This window comes from Macaca mulatta, chromosome 19 (assembly GCF_049350105.2).
Source record: "Macaca mulatta isolate MMU2019108-1 chromosome 19, T2T-MMU8v2.0, whole genome shotgun sequence".
In the NCBI taxonomy this organism is placed as follows: Eukaryota; Metazoa; Chordata; class Mammalia; order Primates; family Cercopithecidae; genus Macaca; species Macaca mulatta.
The window spans coordinates 58,173,201-58,197,643 of record NC_133424.1 but is presented as its reverse complement, the minus strand read 5'-3'; the positions used below and the strand labels follow the sequence as shown (position 1 = coordinate 58,197,643).

The 24,443-nt window shown below is 53.1% G+C and overlaps 1 protein-coding gene and 1 non-coding gene across 41 annotated transcripts in view; both read left to right on the top strand.

Annotated features, from left to right (window-relative positions):
• The first annotated feature begins 13,615 nt into the window (after window positions 1-13,615).
• Window positions 13,616-24,443, top strand: part of EML2 (EMAP like 2) — a 38,113-nt gene continuing 27,285 nt past the window's right edge. For 14 of the 40 annotated variants that reach the window (XR_013409855.1, XR_013409856.1, XR_013409858.1 and 11 more), the window contains exons 1-6: window positions 13,874-13,955; window positions 16,856-17,074; window positions 17,160-17,283; window positions 17,453-17,560; window positions 20,641-20,669; window positions 20,884-21,013. Coding sequence is in view for 21 of the 40 variants with exons in the window: in XM_077980295.1 (XP_077836421.1) it covers window positions 13,889-13,955; window positions 16,856-17,074; window positions 17,160-17,283; window positions 17,453-17,560; window positions 20,641-20,669; window positions 20,884-21,013 (677 nt within the window). In the remaining 19 variants the exon portion in view is untranslated. Of the gene's footprint in view, window positions 13,996-15,498; window positions 15,650-16,832; window positions 17,075-17,159; window positions 17,326-17,381; window positions 17,576-20,089; window positions 20,291-20,640; window positions 20,670-20,883; window positions 21,040-24,443 lie in introns of those variants that run through there. The other 26 variants (XR_013409852.1, XR_013409849.1, XR_013409851.1 and 23 more) reach the window with 18 other exon arrangements.
• MIR330 (microRNA mir-330) lies at window positions 20,428-20,521 on the top strand. The gene has a single exon (NR_032476.1). It is a non-coding gene; the product is annotated as a microRNA mir-330 (primary transcript).

The following is a 24,443-nucleotide window of genomic DNA, read 5'->3' as shown; positions in this document are numbered from 1 at the left end:
TAATCCCAACTACTGGGGAGACTGAGGGAGGAGAATTGCTTGAACCTAGGAGGCGGAGGTTGCAGTGAGCTGAGATTGTACCACTGAACTCCAGCCTGGGTGACAGAGCAAGACTCTGTCTCAAAAAAAAAAAAAAAAAAAAAGACAAGAAGAGAAAGACCAAGAGAGAGAGAAATAGAATAGAAGAAAGAGAGAGAGAGAGAGAGAGAGAGACAGAGAGAAAGACACACAGAGAAACAAACAGACAACACAGACACAGATAAGAGGGGGTGGGAGAGAAGCCAAGAAAGAAAACAGAGAGCAAGAGCCGGAGAGAGACAGAGTCACGGTAGCTCACGCCTGTGATCCCAGCACCCTGGGAGCCGAGGTGGGTGGATCACCTGAGGTCAGGAGTTGGAGACCAGCTTGGCCAACATGATGAAACCTAGGCTCTAGTAAAAATACAAAAACTAGCCAGGCAAGGTGGTGGGCACCTGCAGTCCCAGCTACTCGGGAGGCTGAGGCAGGAGAATCACTTGAACCTGGAAGGCAGAGGTAGCAGTGAGCTGAGATTGTGCTTCTGCACTCCAGCCTGGGCGACACAGCCAGACTCTGTCTCAAAAAAATAACCAGAAAAGAAACTGCGAGATGGAAAGACTGAGTGAAAATTGCTTGAGCCCGGGGAGGGGGTCGAGGCTGCAGTGAGCTGTGATCATGCCACTATACTCCAGCCTGGGTATCAGAGGGAGACCCTGTCTCAAAAGAAAAGAAAAGAAATGAGGAGAGGCCGGGTGCAGTGGCTCACATCTGTAATCCCAGGACTTCGGGAGACCGAGGTCAGGAGTTCGAGACCAGCCTGGCCAACATGGTGAAATCCCATCTCTACTAAAATACAAAAGTTAGCTGGGTGTAGTGGTGCGTGCCCGTAATCCCAGCTGCTCGGGAGATTGAGGCGAGAGAATAGCTTGAACCCGGGAGGCGGAGATTGCAGTGAGCTGAGACTGCACCACAGCACTCCAGCCTGGGCGTCAGAGTGAGACTTCATCTCTAAAAAAAAAAAAAGAGAGAAGTAAGGAGAGATTCAGGGCTGGGTAGATGCCTGGTCTTCTGCCCACCTCAGCCCTCCTGGGGTCCTCTGTTGTCTCCCAGGGTCTGCAAAGGTGCTGGCTGCACAGGCCCCCCTCCAGCTGCTTTGTTCATGGCTTCTGAAAACCTCAGGCCAAGAAACAGCATGCACCATCCCAACTCAGTGCTCCCAGACAGCTTAGTCCCACGCCCCGCTCCCGCAACAGGGGACTCAGAACGAGACAAGCCTCGTTCCCCAGCCTCTCTTCTCCCTCCTCCATTTTCCTTCTCTAGTCCTGTCTCCATGTTTGGCAAACCCTCTCCCCCAACCCCTCTGCCTCTCCCATCTCTCTCCCACCTCCCCCGACACAATGTTTCTCTCTCTCTCTGTCCATCCTACCTTGTTTCTCTCTTTCATCCAAATCTCTCCTTACTCATTTTATTTTCTTTTGAGACAGGGCCTCCCTCTGTTGCCTAGGCTGGAGCGCAGTGGCACGATCACAGCTTACTGCAGCCTCGACCCCCTATCTGGGCTCAAGCAATCCTCCCACCTCAGCCTGCTGAGTAGTTGGGACTACAGACACATACCACCATGCCTGGCTAATTTTTGTTGTTGTTGTTGTTGTTGTTTGAGATGGAGTCTCGCACTGTTGCCCGGGCTGGAGTGCAATGGCACGATCTCGGCTCACTGCAACCTCCGCCTCCGGGTTTCAAGCGATTCTCCTGCCTCAGCCTCTGGAGTAGCTGGGATTAAAGATGCCTGCCACCACGCCCAGCTAATTTTTTGTATTTTTGTTTAGCAGAGACGGCGTTTGACCGTGTTGGCCAGGCTGGTCTTGAACTCCTGACCTCACGATCAGCCCGCCTCGGCCTCCCAAAGTGCTGGGATTACAGGCGTGAGCCACCATGCCCAGCCTTTTTTTTTTTTTTTTTTTTTTTGAGACGGAGTCTCTCTCTGTCACCCAGGCTGGAGTGTAGTGGCGCCATCTCGGCTCACTGCAAACTTCACTTCTCGGGTTGAAGCATTTCTCATGCCTCAGCCTCCCAAGTGTCTGGGATTACGGAATGCACACCCAACTAATTTTGTATTTTTAGTAGAGATGGGGATTTGCCATGTTGGCCAGGCTGGTCTCAAACTCCTGGCCTCAGGTGATTCACCTGCCTTGGCCTCTCAAAGTGCTGGGATTACAGGTGTGAACCATGGTGCCCAGCCAATTTTTCTACTTTTTGTAGAGGTGGTGTCTCGCTATGTTGCCCAGGCTGGTCTTGAACTTCTGAACTCAAGTGATTCATCTGCCTCAGCCTCCCAAAGTGCTGGGATTAAAGGTGGGCACCACTGTGCCCGGCCTCCTTATTTCTTTTCTCTGAGCCCACACTCAGGTTGCCTCTGTCTTTCTCTCCTGTCTGTTGGGAAGGCTTTTCTCTTCTCTTTTTCCATTTTTCATTCTGCCTCTCTGCTGGGTTCTTTCACTCTCTCTCTCTCCCTCTGGTTTAGCCTCTTTTTGCCAGTCTTTAAAGCTTCTCCTTTCTCTTCCCCTTTTTCCATCTCCTCTCTGGGATTGCGTCTGTTTCTCTCTATCCATTGTCCCTGGTCCCTGGTCCCTGGTCTCCTGGCTCTGGTCTCCTGCCCTCCTGCCTCCCCTCGCCCTCCAGCAATGACCAGGCAGTGCCCCTACCCAGGATGCAAGGGTGGGGTGGAAGCTGGAAGGCCTGTGTCTCCCCCCATGGGGCTGCCTGGCTAAGCAGAGCCTGTGGGGAGCAGGCGGGGGCCTGGGGTGCTGGCAGATGGTGCCGGAGAAATGAGGCAGAGAGAGATGGGGAGAGGGGGCGCCCCGTGGGGACAGAGACCAGGAGTGGGAAGCTGTGACAGTCCCCGCTCCGTCCCCGAGATTCAGGACTGCAGAGAGATGAGGCCTGAATGATAGAGACCCAGAGACACACAAATACACAGAATGAGAAGAGACACAGAGAGTGAGAGACAGAAGAGCTGAGACAGAGACCTGGTGAGAGATGTGGGTCCAGGCACACACAGACAAACGGATAGGAACCAGAGAGAGGGGAGCCCAGGGATGGGAAGAGACAGAGATCCCGAGACAGGGGCCTGGAGAGAAAAACAAAAAATATAGAGACCCAAAGAGAGACACAGACGTGAAACCCAGGGAGAGACAGAGACATGGAGAGACAGAAACACAGAGATGGGGACCCAGAGAAAGAGGGACAGAGAGGAGACGCAGAGAGATAAGACCTAAGAAACAAGGCCGGGCGCGGTGGCTCATGCCTGTAATCCCAGCACTTTGGGAGGCCGAGACGGGCGGATCACGAGGTCAGGAGATCGAGACCATCCTGGCTAACACGGTGAAACCCCGTCTCTATTAAGAAATACAAAAAACTAGCCGGGCGAGGTGGCGGGCGCCTGTAGTCCCAGCTACTGGGGAGGCTGAGGCCGGAGAATGGCGTGAACCCGGGAGGCGGAGCTTGCAGTGAGCTGAGATCTGGCCACTGCACTCCAGCCTGGGCAACAGAGCGAGACTCCGTCTCAAAAAAAAAAAAAAAAAAAATATATAGAGACCCAAAGAGAGACACAGACGTGAAACCCAGGGTGAGACAGAGACATGGAGAGACAGAAACACAGAGATGGGGACCCAGAGAAAGAGGGACAGAGAGGAGACGCAGAGAGATAAGACCTAAGAAACAAGGCCGGGCGCGGTGGCTCATGCCTGTAATACCAGCACTTTGGGAGGCCAAGGCAGGTGGATCACCTGAGGTCAGGAGTTCGACACCAGCCTGGCCAACATGGTGAAACCCCATCTCTACTAAAAATAAAAAAAATTAGCCGGGTGTGATGGCGGGTACCTGTAATCCCAGCTACCCAGGAGGCTGAGACAGGAGAATCGCTTGAACCCGGGAGGCCGAGGTTGCACTGATCCGAGATAGCAGTATGAGGCAGATGGATCACTTGAGCTCAGGAGTTAGAGACTAGCCTGAACAACATGGCAAAACCTCATCTCTACAAAAAAATATTAGCTGGGCGTGGTGGCACGCACCTGTGGTCCCAGCTGCTGGGGAGGCTGAGGCGGGAGGATCTCTTGAGCCCGGGAGGTGAAGGTTGCAGTGAGCGGAGATCACGCCACTACACTCCAGCCTGGGTGACAGAGTAAGACCCTGTCTTCAAAAAAAAAAAAAAAAAGGAGAGAAAGACAGGGAGAGGGAAGGGGAGGAGAGGGGAAGGAAAGGGAAAGGAGGGGAGCAGAGAGGGGCAAAAACAGAGAGAGGGACTTATAGCCCAGAAGAGAACAGGGATTAACCTCAGACTCCATGAGACAGAGAGGCATGGCTCCCCTCGGCCTCTTCCGGCCTAGTGGGGGAGGGCACATCTCCATAGCGACCTCCCCAGATCCTGAGGGCAAATATTGTCCTGGCCAGCATAGTCTGGGCTATGTTGACATAATCTCATGCGGGGTGGGGTGGGGGCTCCAGGGGCTCAGAGGCCAGCAGAGGGGCTCTCAGCTGGGGCCCTAGAGACAGCTCCAGCCTTCCCTGCCTCCAAAACCCAGTGCAAACAGCCAGCAATGGGCAGGATCAGTTGAAAGATTCAAACCTGTAGGGGTCCCTGATTGCTCCCTGGTAGTGCTCAGCAAGCCCTTAAGCCCCTTTTCAAGCCTCAGGGAGAGCAGGCAAACCTGGGCCTTTTCCTCCAGGCTTTTTTTTTTTTTGGAGCAGCGTCTCACTCTGTCGTCCAGACTGGAGTGGAGTGACACAATCACGGCTCACTGCAGCTTTGACCTCCTGGGCTTAAGTGATCCTCCCACCTCAGCCTCCCCAGTAGCTAGGACTACAGGCACAGGCCAGCAAGTACGGCTAATTTATTTATTTTTTTAATTATTATGAGTTTTTGAGATGGAGTTTTGCTCTGTTACCCAGGCTAGAGTGTAGTGGCACTATCTCGGCTCACTGCAACCTCTGTTTCCCGGGTTCACGCGATTCTCATGCCTCAGCCTCCTGAGTGGCTGGGTTTACAGGTGCCCTCCACAATGCTCGACTATATTTTTATTTTTTTTTTAGAGATGGGATTTCACTCTGTTGCCCAGGCTGGTCTTGAATGCCTGTCCTAAAGAGAGCTTCCTAGACAGGAGTAGGGAGACAGACTGACAGAATGAGACATAGAGAGAGAAACACAAAGAAAGAAAGAGGCCAGTCATGGTGGCTCACACCTGTAATCCCAGCATTTTGGGAGGCTGGGATAGGAGGATCGCTTGAGCCCCGGAGTTCGAGACCAGCCTGGGCGACATAGTGAAACCCTGTCTCTACAAAAAAATTTTTTAAAAATTAGCAAGGCACGGCTGCTGGTGCGTGTAGTCCCGGCTACTCAGAAGGGTGAGGCAGGAGGATCACTTGAGCCTAAGAGGTTGAGGCTGCTGTGGGCTGTGATTGTACCACTGTGCTCCAACCTGGGCAATACAGCGAGATTCTGTCTCAAAAAACAAACAAAAAATGAAAGAATAAAAGAAAGTGGCTGGGTGCGGTGGCTCACGCCTATAATCTCAGCACTTTGGGAGGCCGAGGTGGGTGGATCATGAGGTCAGGAGATCAAGACCATCCTGGCTAACACGATGAAACACCGTCTCTACTAAAAATACAAAAATTAGCCGGGTGTGGTGGCGGGCACCTGTAATCCCAGGTACTTGGGAGGCTGAGGCCGGAGAATTGCTTGAACCTGGGAGGCAGAGTTTGTAGTGAGCCGAAATCGCGCCACTGCACTCCAGCCTGGATGACAGAGCGAGACTCCATCTCAAAATAAATAAATAAATAAAAGAGATGCTGAGAGAAAAACAGAGTCAGAGATTAGTATCAGTAATAATAATGATAATAATGGCCACCATATTGGGTATTTTACACATCTATATCTCCCTTCTCATAACAGACCTGTAGCAGAGGTGTTATATCCCTACCCATTTTCTGGATAGAGAAACTGAGGCCCAGAGAAGGGAAGTAACTTGCTCAGGGTGACATGTCTCATAGGTGATGAAAGGAAGACTCAGTTTGTCCAACTTTTTTTTTTGGAGAAGGAGTCTCATTCTATTGCCCAGGCTGGAGTGCAGTGGCACAATCTCAGCTCACTGAGTGCAATGGTGTGATCTCGGCTCACCACAACCTCCACCTCCTGGGTTCCAGCAATTCTCCTGCCTCAGCCTCCCAAGTAGCTGGAATTACAGGCGCCCGCCACTACACCCGGCTAATTTTTGTATTTTTAGTAGAGACGGTGTTTCATCATGTTAGCCAGGATGGTCTTGATCTCCTGACCTCGTGATCTGCCCGCCTCGGCCTCCCAAAGTGCTGAGATTACAGGTGTGAGCCACCAAGCCCGGAAATTTTGTATTTTTAGTAGAGACAGGGTTTCTCCATGTTGATCAGGCTGGTCTCGGACTCCCGACCTCAGGTGATCCACCTACTTCGGCCTCCCAAAGTGCTGGGATGAAATCCAATTTCTAGACAGAGATATGAAGAAAAACAGAGATAGCGATGAGAGCGACAAGCCTCAGGGAGAAGGAAACCTGGAGGCAGAAAGACAAAGAGACGGTGAGCCCTGCCTGCCCCCACCCCCTCCTCAGACAGGGCCGCTCTCTCCCCACGTCTGTCTCCCACACCCTTGACCTCTCCCTGCAAAAGCAGTTGTAATCAAACCACCTCCATTACCTGTACCCCCAAACCACTGTGCTGGGCACTTTATGAGCATGAGCCTATTCAACCTGCTCTGCTCCCCTGGGAAGTGGGGGCTGGGTTGACTCCTGTTTTGCAGAGGAGGAAAAACCAAGCCGCCGAGCCAAGATCACTTAGCTGGCATGGACCCTGACAGTGTTCGGTGTCCACACGGAGGCTGGGGGCCCCTCAAGGGCAAGGACTGGGTCTGACTCATCTTTGTGTGCCATCTCCCACCTCCCATAACTCATCAAGCTAAATCCCTGTGCCTGGCTCTCCTCCCTCCTCCTCCCGCACCCTATGGAGCCCCTGGATCTGATCTCCCCTGGGACTCCGCGGTCCTCTCGGGACATCCCGGTAACAGCCCTTAACACTTTGCAGCCTGCTTCAGATTTCTGTATCTGGGTGTCTGACTTCCCCTCTCCTAGAATCTGAGCTCAAGAGGATTGGGAGGGGGGTGGGAGAAGCGGGATTTGGGAGGCAGAAAACCTCCTGCGTTGTTTCTATCAGTAAGACAATTAGTGATGATCGTGAGAGGATAAGGACCCATGGCTATTTTGGTCATCACTTTGAACCCATCATTGATTTTTAAAATTTGTTTATTTATTTTATTTATTTGTTTTTGTTTGATTGTTTGTTTGTTTTTTAAGAGATGGGGTCTCACTATGCCACCCAGACTGGAGTGCAGTGGTGCCATCCTAGCTCACGGCAGCCTGGAACTCCTTCCTGGCCTTAAGTGATCCTCTGGCCTCAGCCACCCAAGTAGCTGGAGCTACATGCATGAGCTACCAGGCCTGCCTATTTTTCTTTTTTTAGACCTGTTCGACAAGAAGTAAGCCCAACTGGCCAGGCATGGTGGCTCACACTTATAATCCCAGCACTTTGGGAGGCCAAGGCGGGTGGATCACCTGAGGTCAGCAGATCAAGACCAGCCTGGCCAACATGGTAAAACCCTGTCTCTACTAAAAATACAAAAATTAGCCAGGCATGGATCATGCCAGTAATCCCAGCTACACCGGAGGCTGAGGCAGGTGAATCACTTGAACCCAGGAGGTGGAGGTTGCAGTGAGCAGAGATCACACCATTGCACTCCAGCCTGGGCAACAAGAGCGAAACTCCATCTGGAAAAAAAAAAAAAAAAAAAAAGTAATCCCAGCTAACTTTTTTTTTTTTTTTTTGAGATGGAGTCTTGCTCTGTCGCCCAGGCTGGAGTGCAGTGGCGACATCTCGGCTCACTGCAAGCTCCGCCTCCCGGGCCCACGCCATTCTCCTGCCTCAGCTTCCCGTGTAGCTGGGACTACAGGCGCCCGCCACCGCGCCTGGCTAATTTTTTGTATTTTTAGTAGAGACGGGGTTTCATTGTGTTAGCCAGGATGGTCTCGATCTCCTGACCTTGTGATCCGCCCACCTCGGCCTCCCAAAGTGCTGGGATTACAGGCGTGAGCCACTGTGCCCTGCCCCAGCTAACTTTTAAATATTTTGTAGAGAGGAGCTCTTACTATATTGCCTAGGCTGGTCTCAAACTCCTGGCCTCAATTGATCCTTCTGTTTGGGCCTCCCAAAGAGCTGAAATTATAGATGTGAGCCACCATACCCAGCCCTATTTATTACTTTTTTTTTTTTTGACATGGAGTCTAGTTCTGTCACCCAGGCTGGAGTGTAGTGGCATGATCCCGGCTCACTGCAAACTCCACCTCCCGGGTTCATGCCATTCTCCTGTCTCAGCCTCCTGAGTAGCTGGGACTACAGGAGCCCACTACCATGCCCAGCTAATTTTTTTGTATTTTTAGTAGAGACGGGGTTTGACTGTGTTAGCCAGGATGGTCTGGATCTCCTGACTTCGTGATCCGCCTGCCTCGGCCTCCCAAAGTGCTGGGATTACAGGCATGAGCTACTTTTTTTTTTTGGATGGTGTCTTGCTCTGTCACCCAGGCTGGAGTATAATGGCACAATCTCCACTTACTGCAACCTCTGCCTCCCCAATTCAAGTGATTCTCCTGCCTTTGCCTCCTGAGTAGCTGGGATTACAGGCACACACCACCACGCCCGGCTAATTTTTTTTATTTTTAGGACGGGGTTTCACTATGCTAGCCAGGCCAGTCTCGAACTCCTGACCTCGTGATCCACCCGCCTCAGCCTCCCAAAGTGTTGGGATTACAGGCGTGAGCCACTGTGCCCAGCCTCTGTTTTTTACTTTTTAAGAGATAGGTTCTCCCCATGTTGCCCAGACTGGAGTGCAGTGGCTATTCACAGGCTGGAAACCACTACTGCCCAGCATGGGAGTTTTGCCCTATTCCCTTTCTGACGTGGGCCAGTTCATCCCTCCTTAAGCAACCTGGTGGTCCCCCACTCCAAGGAGGTAGTCGAACTGATGCTGAACTGAGTGCAGACACCCAATTGCCATAGTGGACTACAACCCAGAACTCGTGAGCTCAATGGATGCTCCCACCTCAACCTCTCGAGTAGCTGGGACTACAAACACGTGCCACTGTGCCCAGCCCATCATTGATGCCTCATTGTGTGCTAGGCACTGTACTCAATGTACAATTTTTTTTTCTTTTTTGAGACAGAGTCTTGCTGTGTTGCCCAGGCTGGAGTCCAGTGGCACCATCTTGGCTCATTGCAACCTCCGCCTCCAGGGTTCAAGCCATTCTCCTGTCTCAGCCTCCTGAGTACCTGGAATCACAGGCAATGCACCACCACGCCTGGCTAATTTTTTTTTTTTTTTTTTTTTTTTTTTTTTGAGACGGAGTCTCACGCTGTTGCCCAGGCTGGAGTGCAGTGGCGCGATCTCGGCTCACTGCAAGCTCCGCCTCCCGGGTTCACGCCATTCTCCTGCCTCAGCCTCCCGAGTAGCTGGGACTACAGGCGCCCACAACCGCGCCCGGCTAATTTTTTGTATTTTTAGTAGAGACGGGGTTTCACCGTGGTCTCGATCTCCTGACCTTGTGATCCGCCCGCCTCGGCCTCCCAAAGTGCTGGGATTACAGGCGTGAGCCACCGCGCCCGGCCTAATTTTTGTATTTTTAATAGAGACGGGGTTTCGCCATATTGGCCAGGCTGGTCTCAAACTCCTGACCTCAAGTGATCCACCCACCTTGGCCTCCCAAAATGCTGGGATTACATGCATGGCCTGGCCACTCATATATAATTTATATCTGTGACTCACTGTGGCTTGTGGAGGATACAGTGACAAACTGCCAAAGTCTTCCCCCAGCCTTTGAGGCCCTGTAAGATATGGAAGGCCCATAGCCGCACTTATCTCGCATCCTCGCCTTCCCATCTCTCTCCACAGCTTCATCCTCATAAACCTTCTGGTTCCCCAGGAATATGCTAAACTCAAACCAACCTCAGGACCTTTGCACTTGCTCTTTCCTCTGCCTAGAAATCCCCTGCCTCCCAACTCCAGGCATAACTGCTTCCTTCTTGTTTTTCTCTTTCTTTCTTCCTTTCTTTTCTTTTCTTTTGAGCTGGAGTTTCACTCTGTCACCCAGGCTGGAGTGCAATGGCTTGGTCTCTGCCTACTGAAACCTTCACCTCCCTGGTTCAAACAATTCTGCCTCAGCCTCCCGAGTAGCTGGGATTACAGGTGTGCACCACCATGCCTAGCTAAGTTTTATATTTTTAGTAGAGACAAGGTTTCACCGTGTTGGCCAGGCTGGTCTTGAACTCCTGACTTCAGGTGATCTGCTTGCCTCGGCCTCCCAAAGTGCTGGGATTACAGGTGTAAGCCACCGCGCCCAACCCTTCTTGTTTTACACATGTCAGCTTGAATATCACTTCCTCAGAGGTAACTGCCTAGCTCTATGGTTTCTAAATGAGCCTCCTGCTCCCTTTTTGATTATATTATCCTGTCTGTAAACCTTCTTGCTCTGTTGCGCAAGCCGGAGTGCAGTGGCATCATCATAGCTTGCTGCAGTCTCGACCTCCTGAGCTCCAGTGATCCATCTCAGCCTTCCAAGTAGCTGGAACTACAGGCGTGTACCACCATGCCAGGCTGACAAAACATTTTGTTTTCACTGGGTGCGATGGCTCACACCTATAATCCCAGCACTTTGGGAAGCCAGGGTGGGCAGATCATGAGGTCAGGAGTTCCAGACGAGCCTGGCCAGCATAGTGAAACTTTATCTCTACTAAAAATACAAAAATTAGCTAGGCATTGTGGCCTGAGCCTGTAGTCCCAGCTACTTGGAAGGCTGAGGCAGGAGAATCGCTTGAACCAGGGAGGTGCAGGTTGTGGTGAGTCAAGATCGCACCACTGCACTCCAGCCTGGGCAACAGAGTGAGACTTCATCTCAAAATAAATAAGTAAATAAATACAAAAAAAAAAAACAAAAAAATTAGCCGGGCGTGGTGGCGGGTGCCTGTAATCGCAGCTACTCGGGAGGCTAAGTCTGGAGAATTGCTTGAACCTGGGAAACAGAGGTGGCAGTGAGCCAAGATTGTGCCATTGCACTCCAGCCTGGGCCACAAGAGCAAGACTCTATCTCAAAAGAAAAAAAAAAAGGAAGAAATTTTGTTTTGTAGCGGCATGGTCTTGCTTTGTTGCCCAGGCTGATCTCGCGCCCCTATAATCCCCCTTCTTTGGCCTTCAAAAGTGCTGGGAATTAACAGGTGTAAGCCACTGCCACGCTGTTTCTGTATCATCATCTCGAAAATGGTGATTAAAATAGGGCCTTTGCTGGGCGCGGTGGCTCACGACTATAATCTCAACACTTTGGGAGGCTGAGGCGGGAGGATCACTTGAGGTCAGGAGTTACAGACCAGCTTGGCCAATATGGTGAAACCCTGTGTCTACTAAAAATACAAAAATTAGCCAGGCATGGTGGTGCACACTTGTAATCCCAGCTGCTGGGGAGGCTGAGGCACGAAAATCACTTGAATCTGGGAGGTGAAGGTTGCAGTGAGCCAAGATCATGCCACTGCATTACAGGCAGGGCAAGACTGAGTGAGACACATCTATTATTCCAGCACTTTGGCAGGCCCAGGCCAAAGGATCACTTGAGGCCAGGAGTACGAGACCAGCTTTGGCAATATAGCAAGAGCTCCTCTCTACAAAATATTTTTAAAATATAAAAAAATAGGCCGGGCGCGGTGGCTCGCGCCTGTAATCCCAGCACTTTGGGATGATGAGGTGGGTAGATCACAAAGTCAAGAGATCGAGACCATCCTGGCCAACATGGTGAAACCCCGTCTCTACTAAAAATACAAAAATTAGCTGGGTGTGGTGGCACGCGCCTGTAGTCCCAGCTACTCCGAAGGCTGAGGCAGGAGAATTGCTTAAACCCGGGAGGCGGAGGTTGCGGTGGGCTGAGATTGCACCACTGCACTCCTGCCGGGGCGACAGAGCGAGAATCAGTCTCAAAAAGAAACAAACAACAACAAAATAGGGCTTTTGGTGAGGATAACTCAGTGTTTTGCCCATAGTGACTGCTGATTAAACGTTAGGTATTGTTATTTATTTTGTGTATGATTGTTTACCTCTTGCATTGAATGAACGATTCATGAGAGGAAACAGGTTCACTTAATCACTCCTGAAACTTCAGCACCTAGAACAGAGCCTGGCCCGTTAGGCACTCAGTAAACATTTTTTTTTTTTTTTTTTTTTTTTTTGAGATGGAGTCTGGCTCTGTCGCCCGGGCTGGAGTGCAGTGGCCGGATCTCAGCTCACTGCAAGCTCCGCCTCCCGGGTTCCCGCCATTCTCCTGCCTCAGCCTCCCGAGTAGCTGGGACTACAGGCGCCCGCCGCCTCGCCCGGCTAGTTTTTTGTATTTTTTTAGTAGAGACGGGGTTTCACCGTGTTCGCCAGGATGGTCTCGATCTCCTGACCTCGTGATCCGCCCGTCTCGGCCTCCCAAAGTGCTGGGATTACAGGCTTGAGCCACCGCGCCCGGCCTAGTAAACATTTTTGAATGAATGAATGAGGCAGGCACGATTATGAGACCTCACTTTCCAGATGCGGAAGTGGAGCTTTTGGGTCACGAAACCAGACAGTGGAGGAGTCAGGATTCAAACCCAGGTCAATCTGGTTCCAAAGTTTCTACTGTTTGTCTCTGTGTCCAGAGGGAATTCTTTTTCGACTCTAGACTTCACTTCTCCTGCCTATACTCTAGGTGTTTACCCTCGTTGGAGACTTGCGGAAGGCGGTCCAATATTCTTGAAATCCATTGTCGGGTTTTCTACCCTCCCCTCTTCCCCCACAACTTTCGAGCCATCTCTGCCTGACACGCGGGCTAGTCCAAGCCTCACAACTGGGCCTGTGCCAAAGCCCGGAGTGGATAATACGGTTGCGGGAGGCCACGGCTCTAAGGGCGGAGTTAAGGGCCTGGGGCCGCAGACAGAGTGGTGGGGAAGGTTGGGGAGGGACTAACAGACCGCGGGGGGAGGGGTTTAAATTCCGAGGGCGGAACTAATCCTATAAGAAGGTCCTGTCCAGAGCTCTGGAGAAGTACTATACTATAAACCCTTGGAGGTTCAGGGGGCGGTGCTAATGATTCTGTGGGCAGGAATAAAACTTTAGCACCCGCAAGATTCCGGGGGTGGGGCTAAGAGCCTGGGGGTGGGCCTAGATGTAATAAACAAGAGCTCCCTGAGCGGGTTTGGGGCTGTAAGGTCGGGCCCTGGTCTTAAGGAGGGAGCTTTTGGAAAATCCAATGAAAATCTGAAGAGAAGGTTTTGGGGATAGGGGAGTGACTACCTCCAACCCATCCTCCTCCCGGAGCTCGGGGCTGCGCTTCAGGCTGAAAGCAGGAGAGGCCCTGCCCCTTCCAATCCCTCTGCATCTCTATTGGTGGAAGGCCCTGCGCGACAGTCTCTCATTGGTTCTGAAAGGGCGAGGAGGGGGGTCTAGAGAGAAAACACTCTGGTTGTGGGCGGGACCAGACTGTACCTAGGGGGATCTGGGCGCAGCCAATCCTGGCCCGAGGATTGTGTTGGGGGGCTTGGCAGGGGGTGTCCTACCCCCCTTTCTGGGCATCCTGGGGGATGACCCCAGCGCCAGGCCCGGCGCCGGCCGCCTGATGCCAGGCAAGCTGAGCTGGGGATGCTGGAACGAAGGGCGTTGCTATGGCAACGGGAGGCAGGGCCTGGTGGGGGGGACCGGGCCCGAGCTGGGACCGGGGGGGCCGGCGGTGGCTGTGGTGGGACGATGGCGGAGCGCGGCCCGGCCTTCTGCGGCCTGTACGACACGTCCTCGCTGCTGCAATACTGCAACGGTGAGACCCCTCCTCAGTTCCGACCTTGGCCCCGCCCAAGGCTGGACCCATCTCTTCTTGCCCCAACCTCCTCCTTCCAAGTCCCCATCCCCCTCCCTTGCTGAAGATCCCCCTTTCCTCTCCCTCAGCAGCACCCTGACCCAAGAGAAGGTCCCTGGCCCCCAAAACCCAGATCCCAGCCCCCCATCCACTTGGATCCTCCGCTACTCCAGAGGTGGCTAGACGGAGAGGACAGAAGGGCAGAACACCAAGGAACCAGGGATTGGAAGGGGGCAGGACCTGGGAGTCGATTGGGCCTGGAACTCTGCCCTTTCTCCCTTCAAGCTTCTGGAACGCTCCCCTATCTCCGTAGCAGGGGGACAGACAGAGGGGGTGGGGATGGATTTGGTGTTGAGTTGAGGGCAGAGTGTGGGACTGGAAAGGGACAGTCAGAGGACTTTGCCTTTAGGATACCTCCCAAATCCTCTGGCCCTGGCCCTCCCGTGCATTAGGACCATCCCTTCTCCCTAGACAAATGCGTGTGATACCAGAAGGGCCACTGTGGGTGTCAGGCTCAGGTGAAGGGAGATAGGAGAAGAGGGGAGTTGGGAGGGAAAAGTGGGACGTGAGGCCTGGTCTCTGGGAAAAAGGGCTGAGGATGGGGGGATGGTCAGGAGGGAGCAGAGGGCTTGAGTCACAGGGATGGGGATGGTGGAGGTGTGGGGGTTGGCAGGATGGGCTGGCCAAGGCCTGACAGTGCAACTGGCCGCTCTGGGTGGGGCACAAGTGTCAAGATGAAAGCACCTCTATTTAACTCAGTTTGGAGGTTCAGCCCTCTGGGCACACACCCTAGTGCCAGGGACCACTGGAATTAGCAGGGGACCCAGAATGCTTATTTTGTCCTCCTCTGTCCCTCTAAGAGCCAGAATGACAGGGTGGCCATTCCTGGGTTGAGTATGGGTTCTTCCATTGATCGGCTGTGTGTGCATGTAACAAGTAACGTCACCTTTCTGGGCTTCAGTACCCTTCCTCCTCCTCTCCTCCTAAAATGGATTATGCCACTACGACTACTAGAGTTGCCAAAAGCATTAGGTATCATAATAATAGTTAATCCTATTCTGGATTTATCGAGCATCAACATGAGCCAGGAACGCGCTAAGTGTTTTGTGTGAGCAGCGCCTGGCACATGTAAGCTCACGGTATCAGATGCCATTTTTTTCTGGTCGTATTATTAATGGTAGGTAGGACCAGGCTGAGCAAAGGAGGTGACTGGGTCCCCCGCCCCCACCTACTGGCTGGGTGATCTTTGGCGTGTCTCTGCACACTCCTGCTAGCCTCCTTCCTTAGTTTCCCGTTTGCAAAACTTGATGCCAACAAGACCCCTAGAGGTTTCCCACTGTTATGAGTTCTAAGTGCTGACGGCTCACTCCTTCTGACCTCAGGAGGCTCCCACCTCCCACTGCAGGTCCAGGCACCGGACCTGGGAGGCGCTGAGTTGGGGGCAGGGCGGACAAGCCTCGGCAGGCGATTGGGCTACGGGGGGGAGGAGGGAGGAGCGGCGGCTGCACTGCGGAGCCCAGAGGGCCAGTTGGGCGGCCTATGGACGCGGGATGGCAGGTGCGAGCTCCACGCCCTGTCCCTGTCTAAGCTACCACCTTTACTTCCACCAGGCTGGGAACCAGGGCTTCCTTGGTTGTGGTCAGCAATGAGTCTGGGTATGAGTATTCTGGGGGAAAAGAGGGAGAGGGACCCCTTGGGTCTCCGCCCCTCCCACTTTGGGAAAATGAGCGGGGTTGGGGGGGCCACTCGGGGAGTCATTTTGGTTGCATCCATAGGCTGGAGAGCCAAATCTGGGGCGCGGGGTAGAGGCGAAATAAAGAAGGAAAACAGAAAAGAGGAATGCCTGCTGGGGAAGAGTTTAGGTGTCATCCCCGTCTGCATTCTCCCTTGGGTCTTCTGGGTCTGCGAGGCGCTGCCTGCAACCCCCAAGTCCGCCGCCAGGGGCCGCCGAAGCTCTGTCCTTGCAGCTGGCTCTAGGGTCGAACCTCAGGGTGAGGAGAGGAGGGGACATGGGGAGGCTAGGCATGACCTTTTGACTGGGAAAGTCTTAGAAACAGTGAAGAGACGTTGGTATTCATAACATCATCTTCGTCGGAGGATGTTGGGGATCAATTCTAGAACTTTAGTGTCATTAGGAGTAGGTTAGTGTGTCATTTTGCAAATGCTCTTATCACTCATAGATACTTAAAGTCTTAGTCATAGAATCTTTTTTTTTTTTTTTTTTTTTTTTGAGACGGAGTCTCGCTCTGTCGCCAGGCTGGAGTGCGAGTGCAGTGGCGTGATCTTGACTCATGGCAACCTCTGACTCCCTGGGTTCAAGTGATTTCCCTGTCTCAGCCTCCAGAGTAGCTGGGCCTACAGGCACACGCCACCATGCCCGGCTAATTTTTTTTTTCTTTTTCTTTTTGTATTTTAGTAGAGACGGGGTTTCACCGTGTTGGCCAGGATAGTCTCGATCTCCTGACCTCGTGATCTGCCCGCCTCGGCCTCCCAAAGTGCTAGGGTTACATGCGTGAGCCACCGTGCCGGGCCACGTCTTAGTCATAGAATCTTAAAGCCAGAGCGAGAGGCTCCTGGGTTCACAGAATCTTAGAAAATAAGAGGGAAGGGACTTCCCCAAGGTCACAGGGCCAGCGCGCTGCAGCAGAGAGGAGTGTGGGGATGGGTTGGAGAGCGGTGGGGATTTCCTTCCCCCTTCAGAGTCCTCTTCCTTGGCCCATCTCCAAGTGTCCCAGCCCCAGGTAGCGGGACAGGAAAGGGGCGTGGCTGGCCCCTCGCTTAGACCCAGGAAGGCGGGAGGGACCCGTTGGGTACTGGAGCTCCTGGGTGGCCCTGCAGCCGGCACTCCCCCCGTCTTCCAGATGACAATTTGTCGGGCACGAGCGGTATGGAAGTGGACGACCGCGTGTCGGCGCTGGAGCAGCGGCTGCAGTTACAGGAAGACGAGCTGGCGGTCCTAAAGGCGGCGCTGGCGGATGCTCTGCGTCGCCTGCGGGCGTGTGAAGAACAGGGAGCTGCGCTCCGCGCGCGGGGCACCCCCAAGGGCCGGGCGCCTCCGCGCTTAGGCACCACTGCCTCGGGTATCCGGGTTAGACTGGAGGGGTGGGATGGGGAGGACCGGGGCCCGGTCCTCATACTCACCCTTTTCTGCCCCCATCCCTCCAGTGTGTCAGCTCTTGAAAGGCCTTCCCACCAGGACGCCCCTTAATGGCTCAGGACCCCCGCGGCGCGTGGGTGGCTATGCCACGTCCCCATCCTCTCCCAAGAAGGAGGCGACCTCCGGGCGCAGGTAAGGCACAAGGCCGGGACCCCCAGCCTCTTCCAAAACCTCGTGGGAGACAAAGGTGGTTTGTTTGCCTGAGCTCCAGCAGCAGAAGGTGCAGGGAGGATCTCGCCCGCTCACGGCACTTGCCTGCTGGCCTCGAAGGCTCTGCCCCCAACTGTGTGCTCTCTTTTAGCAGTGTCCGCCGCTACTTGTCACCAGAGCGCCTGGCCTCGGTGCGCCGCGAGGACCCCCGCAGCCGGACCACATCCTCCAGCAGCAACTGTAGCGCCAAAAAGGAAGGGTAAGGACTGGGGCGGTGTCAAGCAGCAGAGATAGGGAGGAAGTGGTCGAGAAATGTAGCCATGCCCCAGGCCACGAGGTCGTAACCTAGAGTGGGGCCAGCCGCTTCAAATGCGGGGACAGTGCCAGAGCCTTGGAAGGACCAATCTTGAGGTGGCACGGTAACAGAGGAAGGTCTGGGAGGGCGGAGTCAATATTTGAGGGGCGTGGCCAGAGTTTTTAGGAGCTGGACAGTCAGGTCTACAGGGCGAGGAAGTCAGGGAGGAGCTTGGCTTATGGACGTGGTTATTAAAGTAAAGGAGAAGGCCCCGTTGAGTTTCAGAGATGAAGTCAAGGGAGCAGCCACTGAGTTTCTGCAAGGAAAGAGGGAGTCTGAGAAATTTAAGGGTGCGGCCAGAGTGTTCGCCTGGGCGAAATTAAAACCTGGGGTACGGGGTAACAGAGGCTGAGACCAGGTGGAGGCATGCCAGATTCCAGAAGCCTTGACATCAAAATCAGGGGACACTGCCTGGTGGAAAAGGGCGTGGTTTAAAGGTTAGGCGGGGCCATAGGGGCGTGGCCAAATGCCAAGAGGTGGAGCCAACTTGGAGGCCTCGAAGGTACTCAACTAAGGAATAAGTGAAAATAGACGTAAGGCCGGGCGCGGTGGCTCAAGCCTGTAATCCCAGCACTTTGGGAGGCCGAGACGGGCGGATCACGAGGTCAGGAGATGGAGACCATCCTGGCTAACACAATGAAACCCCGTCTCTACTAAAAATACAAAAAAATTAGCCGGGCGAGGTGGCGGGCGCCTGTAGTCCCAGCTACTCGGGAGGCTGAGGCAGGAGAATGGCGTAAACCCGGGAGGCGGAGCTTGCAGTGAGCCGAGATAGCGCCACTGCACTCCAGCCTGGGCGACAGAGCGAGACTCCGTCTCAAAAAAAAAAAAAAAAAAAAAGAAAATAGACGTAAACAGAATGCCTGGCGGGCCGGAGAAGGAGCTTTGCGGGGAGGTAGCAGTCAATTCTCAAGCGACTGAGTCAACTCAGGGACAGGGCTAGAAGGGAGGAGGTGGTTGAGATCAGAATGACAGGCGTGGTCAACTCCAGAGGCGGGGCCATACTGAAGATCTGGACCGAGTAAAAACCTGAGGTTATAATTTTAGCAGTTTGGGAGGCCGAGGAGGGATCATCGTTTGAGCTCACGAGTTCGAGACCAGGCTGGGCAACATAGCGAGCCCTCGTCTTTACTAAAAATGAAAATAAATTAGGCCTGGCGTGGTGGCTCAAGCATGTAATGCCAGCACTTTGGGAGGCCTAGGCGGGTGTTTCACAAGATCTCCATCCTGGCCAACATGGTGAAACCTCTTCTCTATTAAAAATACAAAAATTAGCTGGGCGTGGTGGTGCGTGCCTGTAGTCCCAGTTACTGGAGAGGCTGAGGCAGGAGAATCACTTCAACCCGGGAGGCGGAGGTTGCAGTGAGCCGAGATCACGCCACTGCACTCCAGCCTGGCAACAGAGCGAGACTCAGTTAAAACAAATAAAAAACCAAAAAAAAAAAAAAAAAAAAAAGAGAGAGAGAGAGAAAGAAAATAGCCCTACGTGCTGGCCTGGGCTTGTAGACCCAGCTACTTGGGAGGCTGCGGCGGGAGGATCACTTGAGCCTAGGAAATTCAAGGTTTCAGTGAGCCATGATCACACCATTGTACTCCAGCCTGGTTGACAGAGCAACACCTTGTATCAAAAACAAAACAAAACAAAAATCACCCTAAAGCTGGAGTTATGGTGTAGTGGGCGTGGTCAGAGCTAACAGGCCACGGCAAGGGCAAGACCAAGGTGAAAAGTTGCACATTTCAACTCTGCTCAAACCTAGCAAACACAAATACAGCGTTATGTATACTCCAGGCACTTCCCAATAATTAACCAATTTCATCCTCTCAACTATCCCCTGGAGGTGTGGGTTATCTTTATTTATTTATTTATTTAGAGACAGAGTCTTGCTCTTGTTGCCCAGGCTGGAGCACAATGGCACAATCTTAGCTCACTGTAACCTCCGCCTCCCTAGTTCGAATGATTTTCCTGCTTCAGCCTCCCAAGTAGCTGGGATTACAGGCGCCAGCCACCACGCCCTGCTAAGTTTTGTATTTTTAGTAGAGATGGGGTTTCACCACATTGGCCAGGCTGGTCTTGAACTCCTGACCTCAGGTGATCCGCCCGCCTCGGCCTCCTAAAGTGCTGGGATTACAGGCGTGAGCCACCGCGCCCAGCCGGGTACTCTTATTATCCCCATTTTTAAAATGAGGAAACCGAGGCAGAGGTTGGACGACCTATGTACACTGCTAGGAATTAGCAGAACGGGGGTTTTAACTGAAGCAGGAGCGCTCCCGAGTCCATCTTCTCAACCACTCTCCCCCACCCACCCTGAAAGAACCTGGGATCGGGAGTCCACAATCCGGGATGTGTGACCCGGTGGGACCCTCCGGCTCCAGGGGCGGCCGTGGAGGGCGGGGCAGGGGCGAGGCGGTACGGGCGCCTCCCAGGGCCGGAAGCGGCAGAGCCGGTCCCGGCTCCACCCCCGGCCCTGAAGCTCCGCCAGCCGCCGCCATGAGTAGCTTTGGAGCTGGGTGAGACCCTTTTGCAGACGACCCCCCATCTCCTCTCCGCGCTCCCCGGGCTTAGCTCTCAGGTCTCCCCCATCCCCTGGGGCCCAGGCCGGCGTGGGGACACGCCCCTTCCCTTAAACTCTCCAGGTTTCTCCTGCTGCTTGACGTTTGGGGTGCTGGGGGACTGCGGGTGGGGGGCGTTGGGAGCACCGTGCTGATTAGGAAGGGTCCTTGGTGACTCCCTTCTTTCAGGATCGCGTCCCTGCCGCTTCATGCTGTGTGATCTTTGGCGATCACTGCCTCTCTGGGCCTGTGTCTTAGGCTCTGCAAGATCAACCGAGCAAAGCACACGGCCTGCAGAGAGGCAGCGCTCTGCCCCTTACTCGGCCCCGTTTTCATCGGAGACCTCCGGGGAGCGGTGGGGAGGAGGAATGGTTTCTCCCCTTTTCTGACCTGACTGCTAAGACCTTTTGTTTTTCTTTGTCCTTTCCTGACAGCAAAACCAAAGAAGTTATCTTCAGTGTGGGTGAGTGGGGAGATGGGGAAGGGCTTGGTGGAAGCTTGCTTGCTGGGGTGACAGGCTGGAGCCAGAGGTCAGGAATCCTGGCTACTGGGTCTTTGCCTTTCTGGCCTCAGTTTCCTTGCCTTTAAAAAAAAAAAAAAAAAAAAAAAGCTGGAAGAGGAGAGGGAATAGGGATGGGATTGGTGTCAGTGCCTGACCTCTGGGGGTGTCCTGGCAGAGGATGGCTCCGTGAAAATGTTCCTGAGGGGCCGCCCTGTGCCCATGCTGATCCCAGATGAGCTGGCACCCACCTACAGCCTGGACACACGCTCGGAGCTGCCTTCTTGCCGGCTCAAGCTGGACTGGGTGTATCCTTTTCTGGAATCCCCTCAGTGTTCCCATCTCTTCAAGAGGAAATAGAAAGGCGGTCAAGGCAGCTCAGGCCTGTAATCCCAGCACTTTGGGAGGCTGAGATGGGAGGATCGTTTGAGGCCAGGAGTTTGGGACCCGCCTGGGCAACACACAAAAAAAGGTACAGCACGTTCAAGGGCTGTGTGACCAGAGTGGGAATGGTGCATTTGAGCAACAATGAGTTGGGAATGGCTGGGAGCCCAGGTTTTGGAGTCTGACAGAGATGGGATCAAACCCCAGTCCAGCCCGTAGCTGGCTGCGTGACCCTGGAAAAGTCGCCTTGACTCTGTGTGTTAATTGCCTTCTCTGAAAAATGAATTTCATGGCCGAGGCGGGAGGATCACCTGAGGTCAAGAGTTTGAGACCAGCCTGACCAATATGATGAAATCCCGTCTCTATTAAAAATACAAAAATTGGCCGGGCGCGGTGGCTCAAGCCTGTAATCCCAGCACTTTGGGAGGCCGAGACGGGTGGATCACGAGGTCAGGAGATCGAGACCATCCTGGCTAACACGGTGAAACCCCGTCTCTACTAAAAAATACAAAAAACTAGCCGGGCGAGGTGGCGGGCGCCTATAGTCCCAGCTACTCAGGAGGCTGAGGCAGGAGAATGGTATGAACCCAGGAGGCGGAGCTTGCAGTGAGCTGAGATCCGGCCACTGCACTTCAGCCTGGGCGACAGAGCGAGACTCCGTCTCAAAAAAAAAAAAAAAAAAAAATATTAGCCGAGCGTGGTTGCATGTGCCTGTAAACCCAGCTACTCGGGAGACTGAGACAGGAGAATCGCTTGAACCCAGGAGGCAGAGGTTACAGTGAGCTGAGATTGCCCCATTGCTCTCCGGCCTGGGCCACAAGAGCAAAACTCCATCTCAAAAAAAAAAAAAAAAAAAAAATAGACAGACATGCTGGCATGCTCCTGTGATTCCCAGCTACTCTGGAGGCTGAGGTGGGAGGATCACTTGAGCCTGGGAGGTCGAGGTTGCAGTGAGCCATGATTGTACCATTGCACTCCAGCCTGGACAACACAGTGAGACCCTGTCTCAAAAACAAAACAAAACAAAACAAAAAATTCAAAATAATAATAACTCAAGCACTTACTATGTGACAGACACTGTTCTAAGTTATTCCAGGTATGAATTTGTTTTTTTACAACTAGTGGCCTCCGAGAGCTCTCTGAGGCCTACAGTTTGGAAATTATTATACCCCCCTTTCCAGATACGGAAACTGAGATTATAGATAGGGACAAGAATCCTGATTCTGGGACTCAAACTTTTTCCTAAAAGCCTACTGAGCTTGGAGTCCACACCCCAGGAATCCGGTCCGTGTCTGCTTCTCTCTGAGCCTTGGTTTACTCTTTGGAGGAGACAGGGTGGTTGGTGAAATGGCCTGGCCTTCTGGGAGCCCAGAGCCTTCTCGAGGCAGCTGGAAACATCCCCTGGAGTCTGTCCCAAATGTCCTGCCAGTGGGGCTTGATAAGCATCTGATGAGAGGTGGCTGAGACTGCAAAAGCGTGGACCTCAGATTGCTCCCCTCTGCAGTGACTGCAGGGCAGAGCAGTTTCCACTGGGTCAGGGTATATGTGTACTGACAATCATTCGGATATTTTCTTGTTTTTGAGACAGCCAGGCTGGAGTGCAGTGGCACGATCTTGGCTCACTACAATCTCCACCTCCTGGGTTCAAGCCATTCTCCTGCCTCAGCCACCCGAGCAGCTGGGTGGCATGCGCCACCATGCCTGGCTAATTTTTTGTGTGTGTTTTTTTTTTTTTTTAGTCAAGACAGGGTTTCGCCATGTTGGCCAGGCTGGTCTCGGACTCCTGACCTCAAGTGATCCACCTGCCTCGGCCTCCCAAAGTGCTGAGATTACAGGCGTGAGCCACCGTGTTTGGCCCATTCAGATATTTTCTGAACATCTGCCACATAGGGCTGGGGACCAGTGCTGACCATGACAGCATCCATCTGCCCTCCTGGGGCATACAGTCTAGCATGGGAACAGACTCGTTGAGAGTGACAACCCAGAGTGTGCAAGGCTGGGATGGGGAATCCACAGGGATGGGGCTGACCCAGCCTGGGGTCATGGAGGGCTTCCTGGAGGAGGAGATACAGAAATGAAAAGAACAGCCCAATCTCAGCCACCATGGAACTCACAGTCTTATCGGGGAATATGAGCAGTTTAACAAATAAACCAGATAACTATCAGCCTGGGCAGCAAAGCGAGATCCCATCTCTACAACAATTTTTTAAAAAATTAGCCAGGCAGGCTGGGTGTAGTGGCTCATGCCTATAATCCCAGCACTTTAGGAGGCCAAGACAAGTGGATTGCTTGAGCCCAGGAGTTTGAGACCAGCCTGGGCAACATGGCGAGACTGCATCTTTACAAAAAATATATAAAAAATTAGCTGGGCATGGTGGTGCATGCCTGTAGTCTCAGCTATTTGGGAAGCGGAGGCAGGAGGATCACTTAAGCCCAGCAGATTGAGGTTGCCTCTTCTGTCGTTTATAAGGACACTTGTGATCGGATTTAGGGGTCACTCTGATAATCCAGGATGAGCTCATCTTGAGATCTATAATTATATCTGCAAAGACCCATTTTCCTTGTAAGGTCACATTTGCAAGTTGAGGGGATTAAGAAACAGACACAGGCTGGGCTCAGTGGCTCACACCTAGAATCCCAGCACTTTGGGAGGCCAAGGCGGGCGGATCACCTGAGGTCAGGAGTTCGAGACCAGCCTGACCAATATGGAGAAATACTGTCTCTACTAAAAATACAAAATTAGGCAGTCATGGTGGCGCATACCTGTAATCCCAGCTACTTGGGAGGCTGAGGCAGGAGAATCTCTTGAACCCAGAAGGCGGAGGTTGCCGTGAGCCAAGACCATGCCATTGCACTCCAGGCTGGGCAACAAGAATGAAACTCCATATCAAAAAAACAAAAAACAAAGGAAACAGACATGTTTTTTTTGGAGTGGGAGGCCCACTACAGGGGTGAGAGTGGAAACGGAAAAACCTCATTCCAATGAGCTTGTTGAGTCTGGTCCTCAGCCAGTGTGTGTGATGCAAAATACATTCCTTGGCCGGGCGCCAGTGGCTCATGCCTCTAATTCCAGCACTTTGGGAAACCAAGGTGGGTGGATCACCTGAGGTCAGGAGTTGGAGACTACCCTGACCAATATGGTGAAACTCCATCTCTATTAAATATACAAAAATTAGCCTGGCATGGTGGCATGTGCCTGTAGTCCCAGCTACTTGGGAGGCTGAGACAGGAAAATTGCTTGAACCCGGGAGGCGGAGGTTGCAGTGAGCTGGGATCATGCCACTGTACTCCAGCCTGGGCGACAGACTCCATCTTAAAAAATCAAAACAGGCCGGGTGTGGTGGCGCACACCTG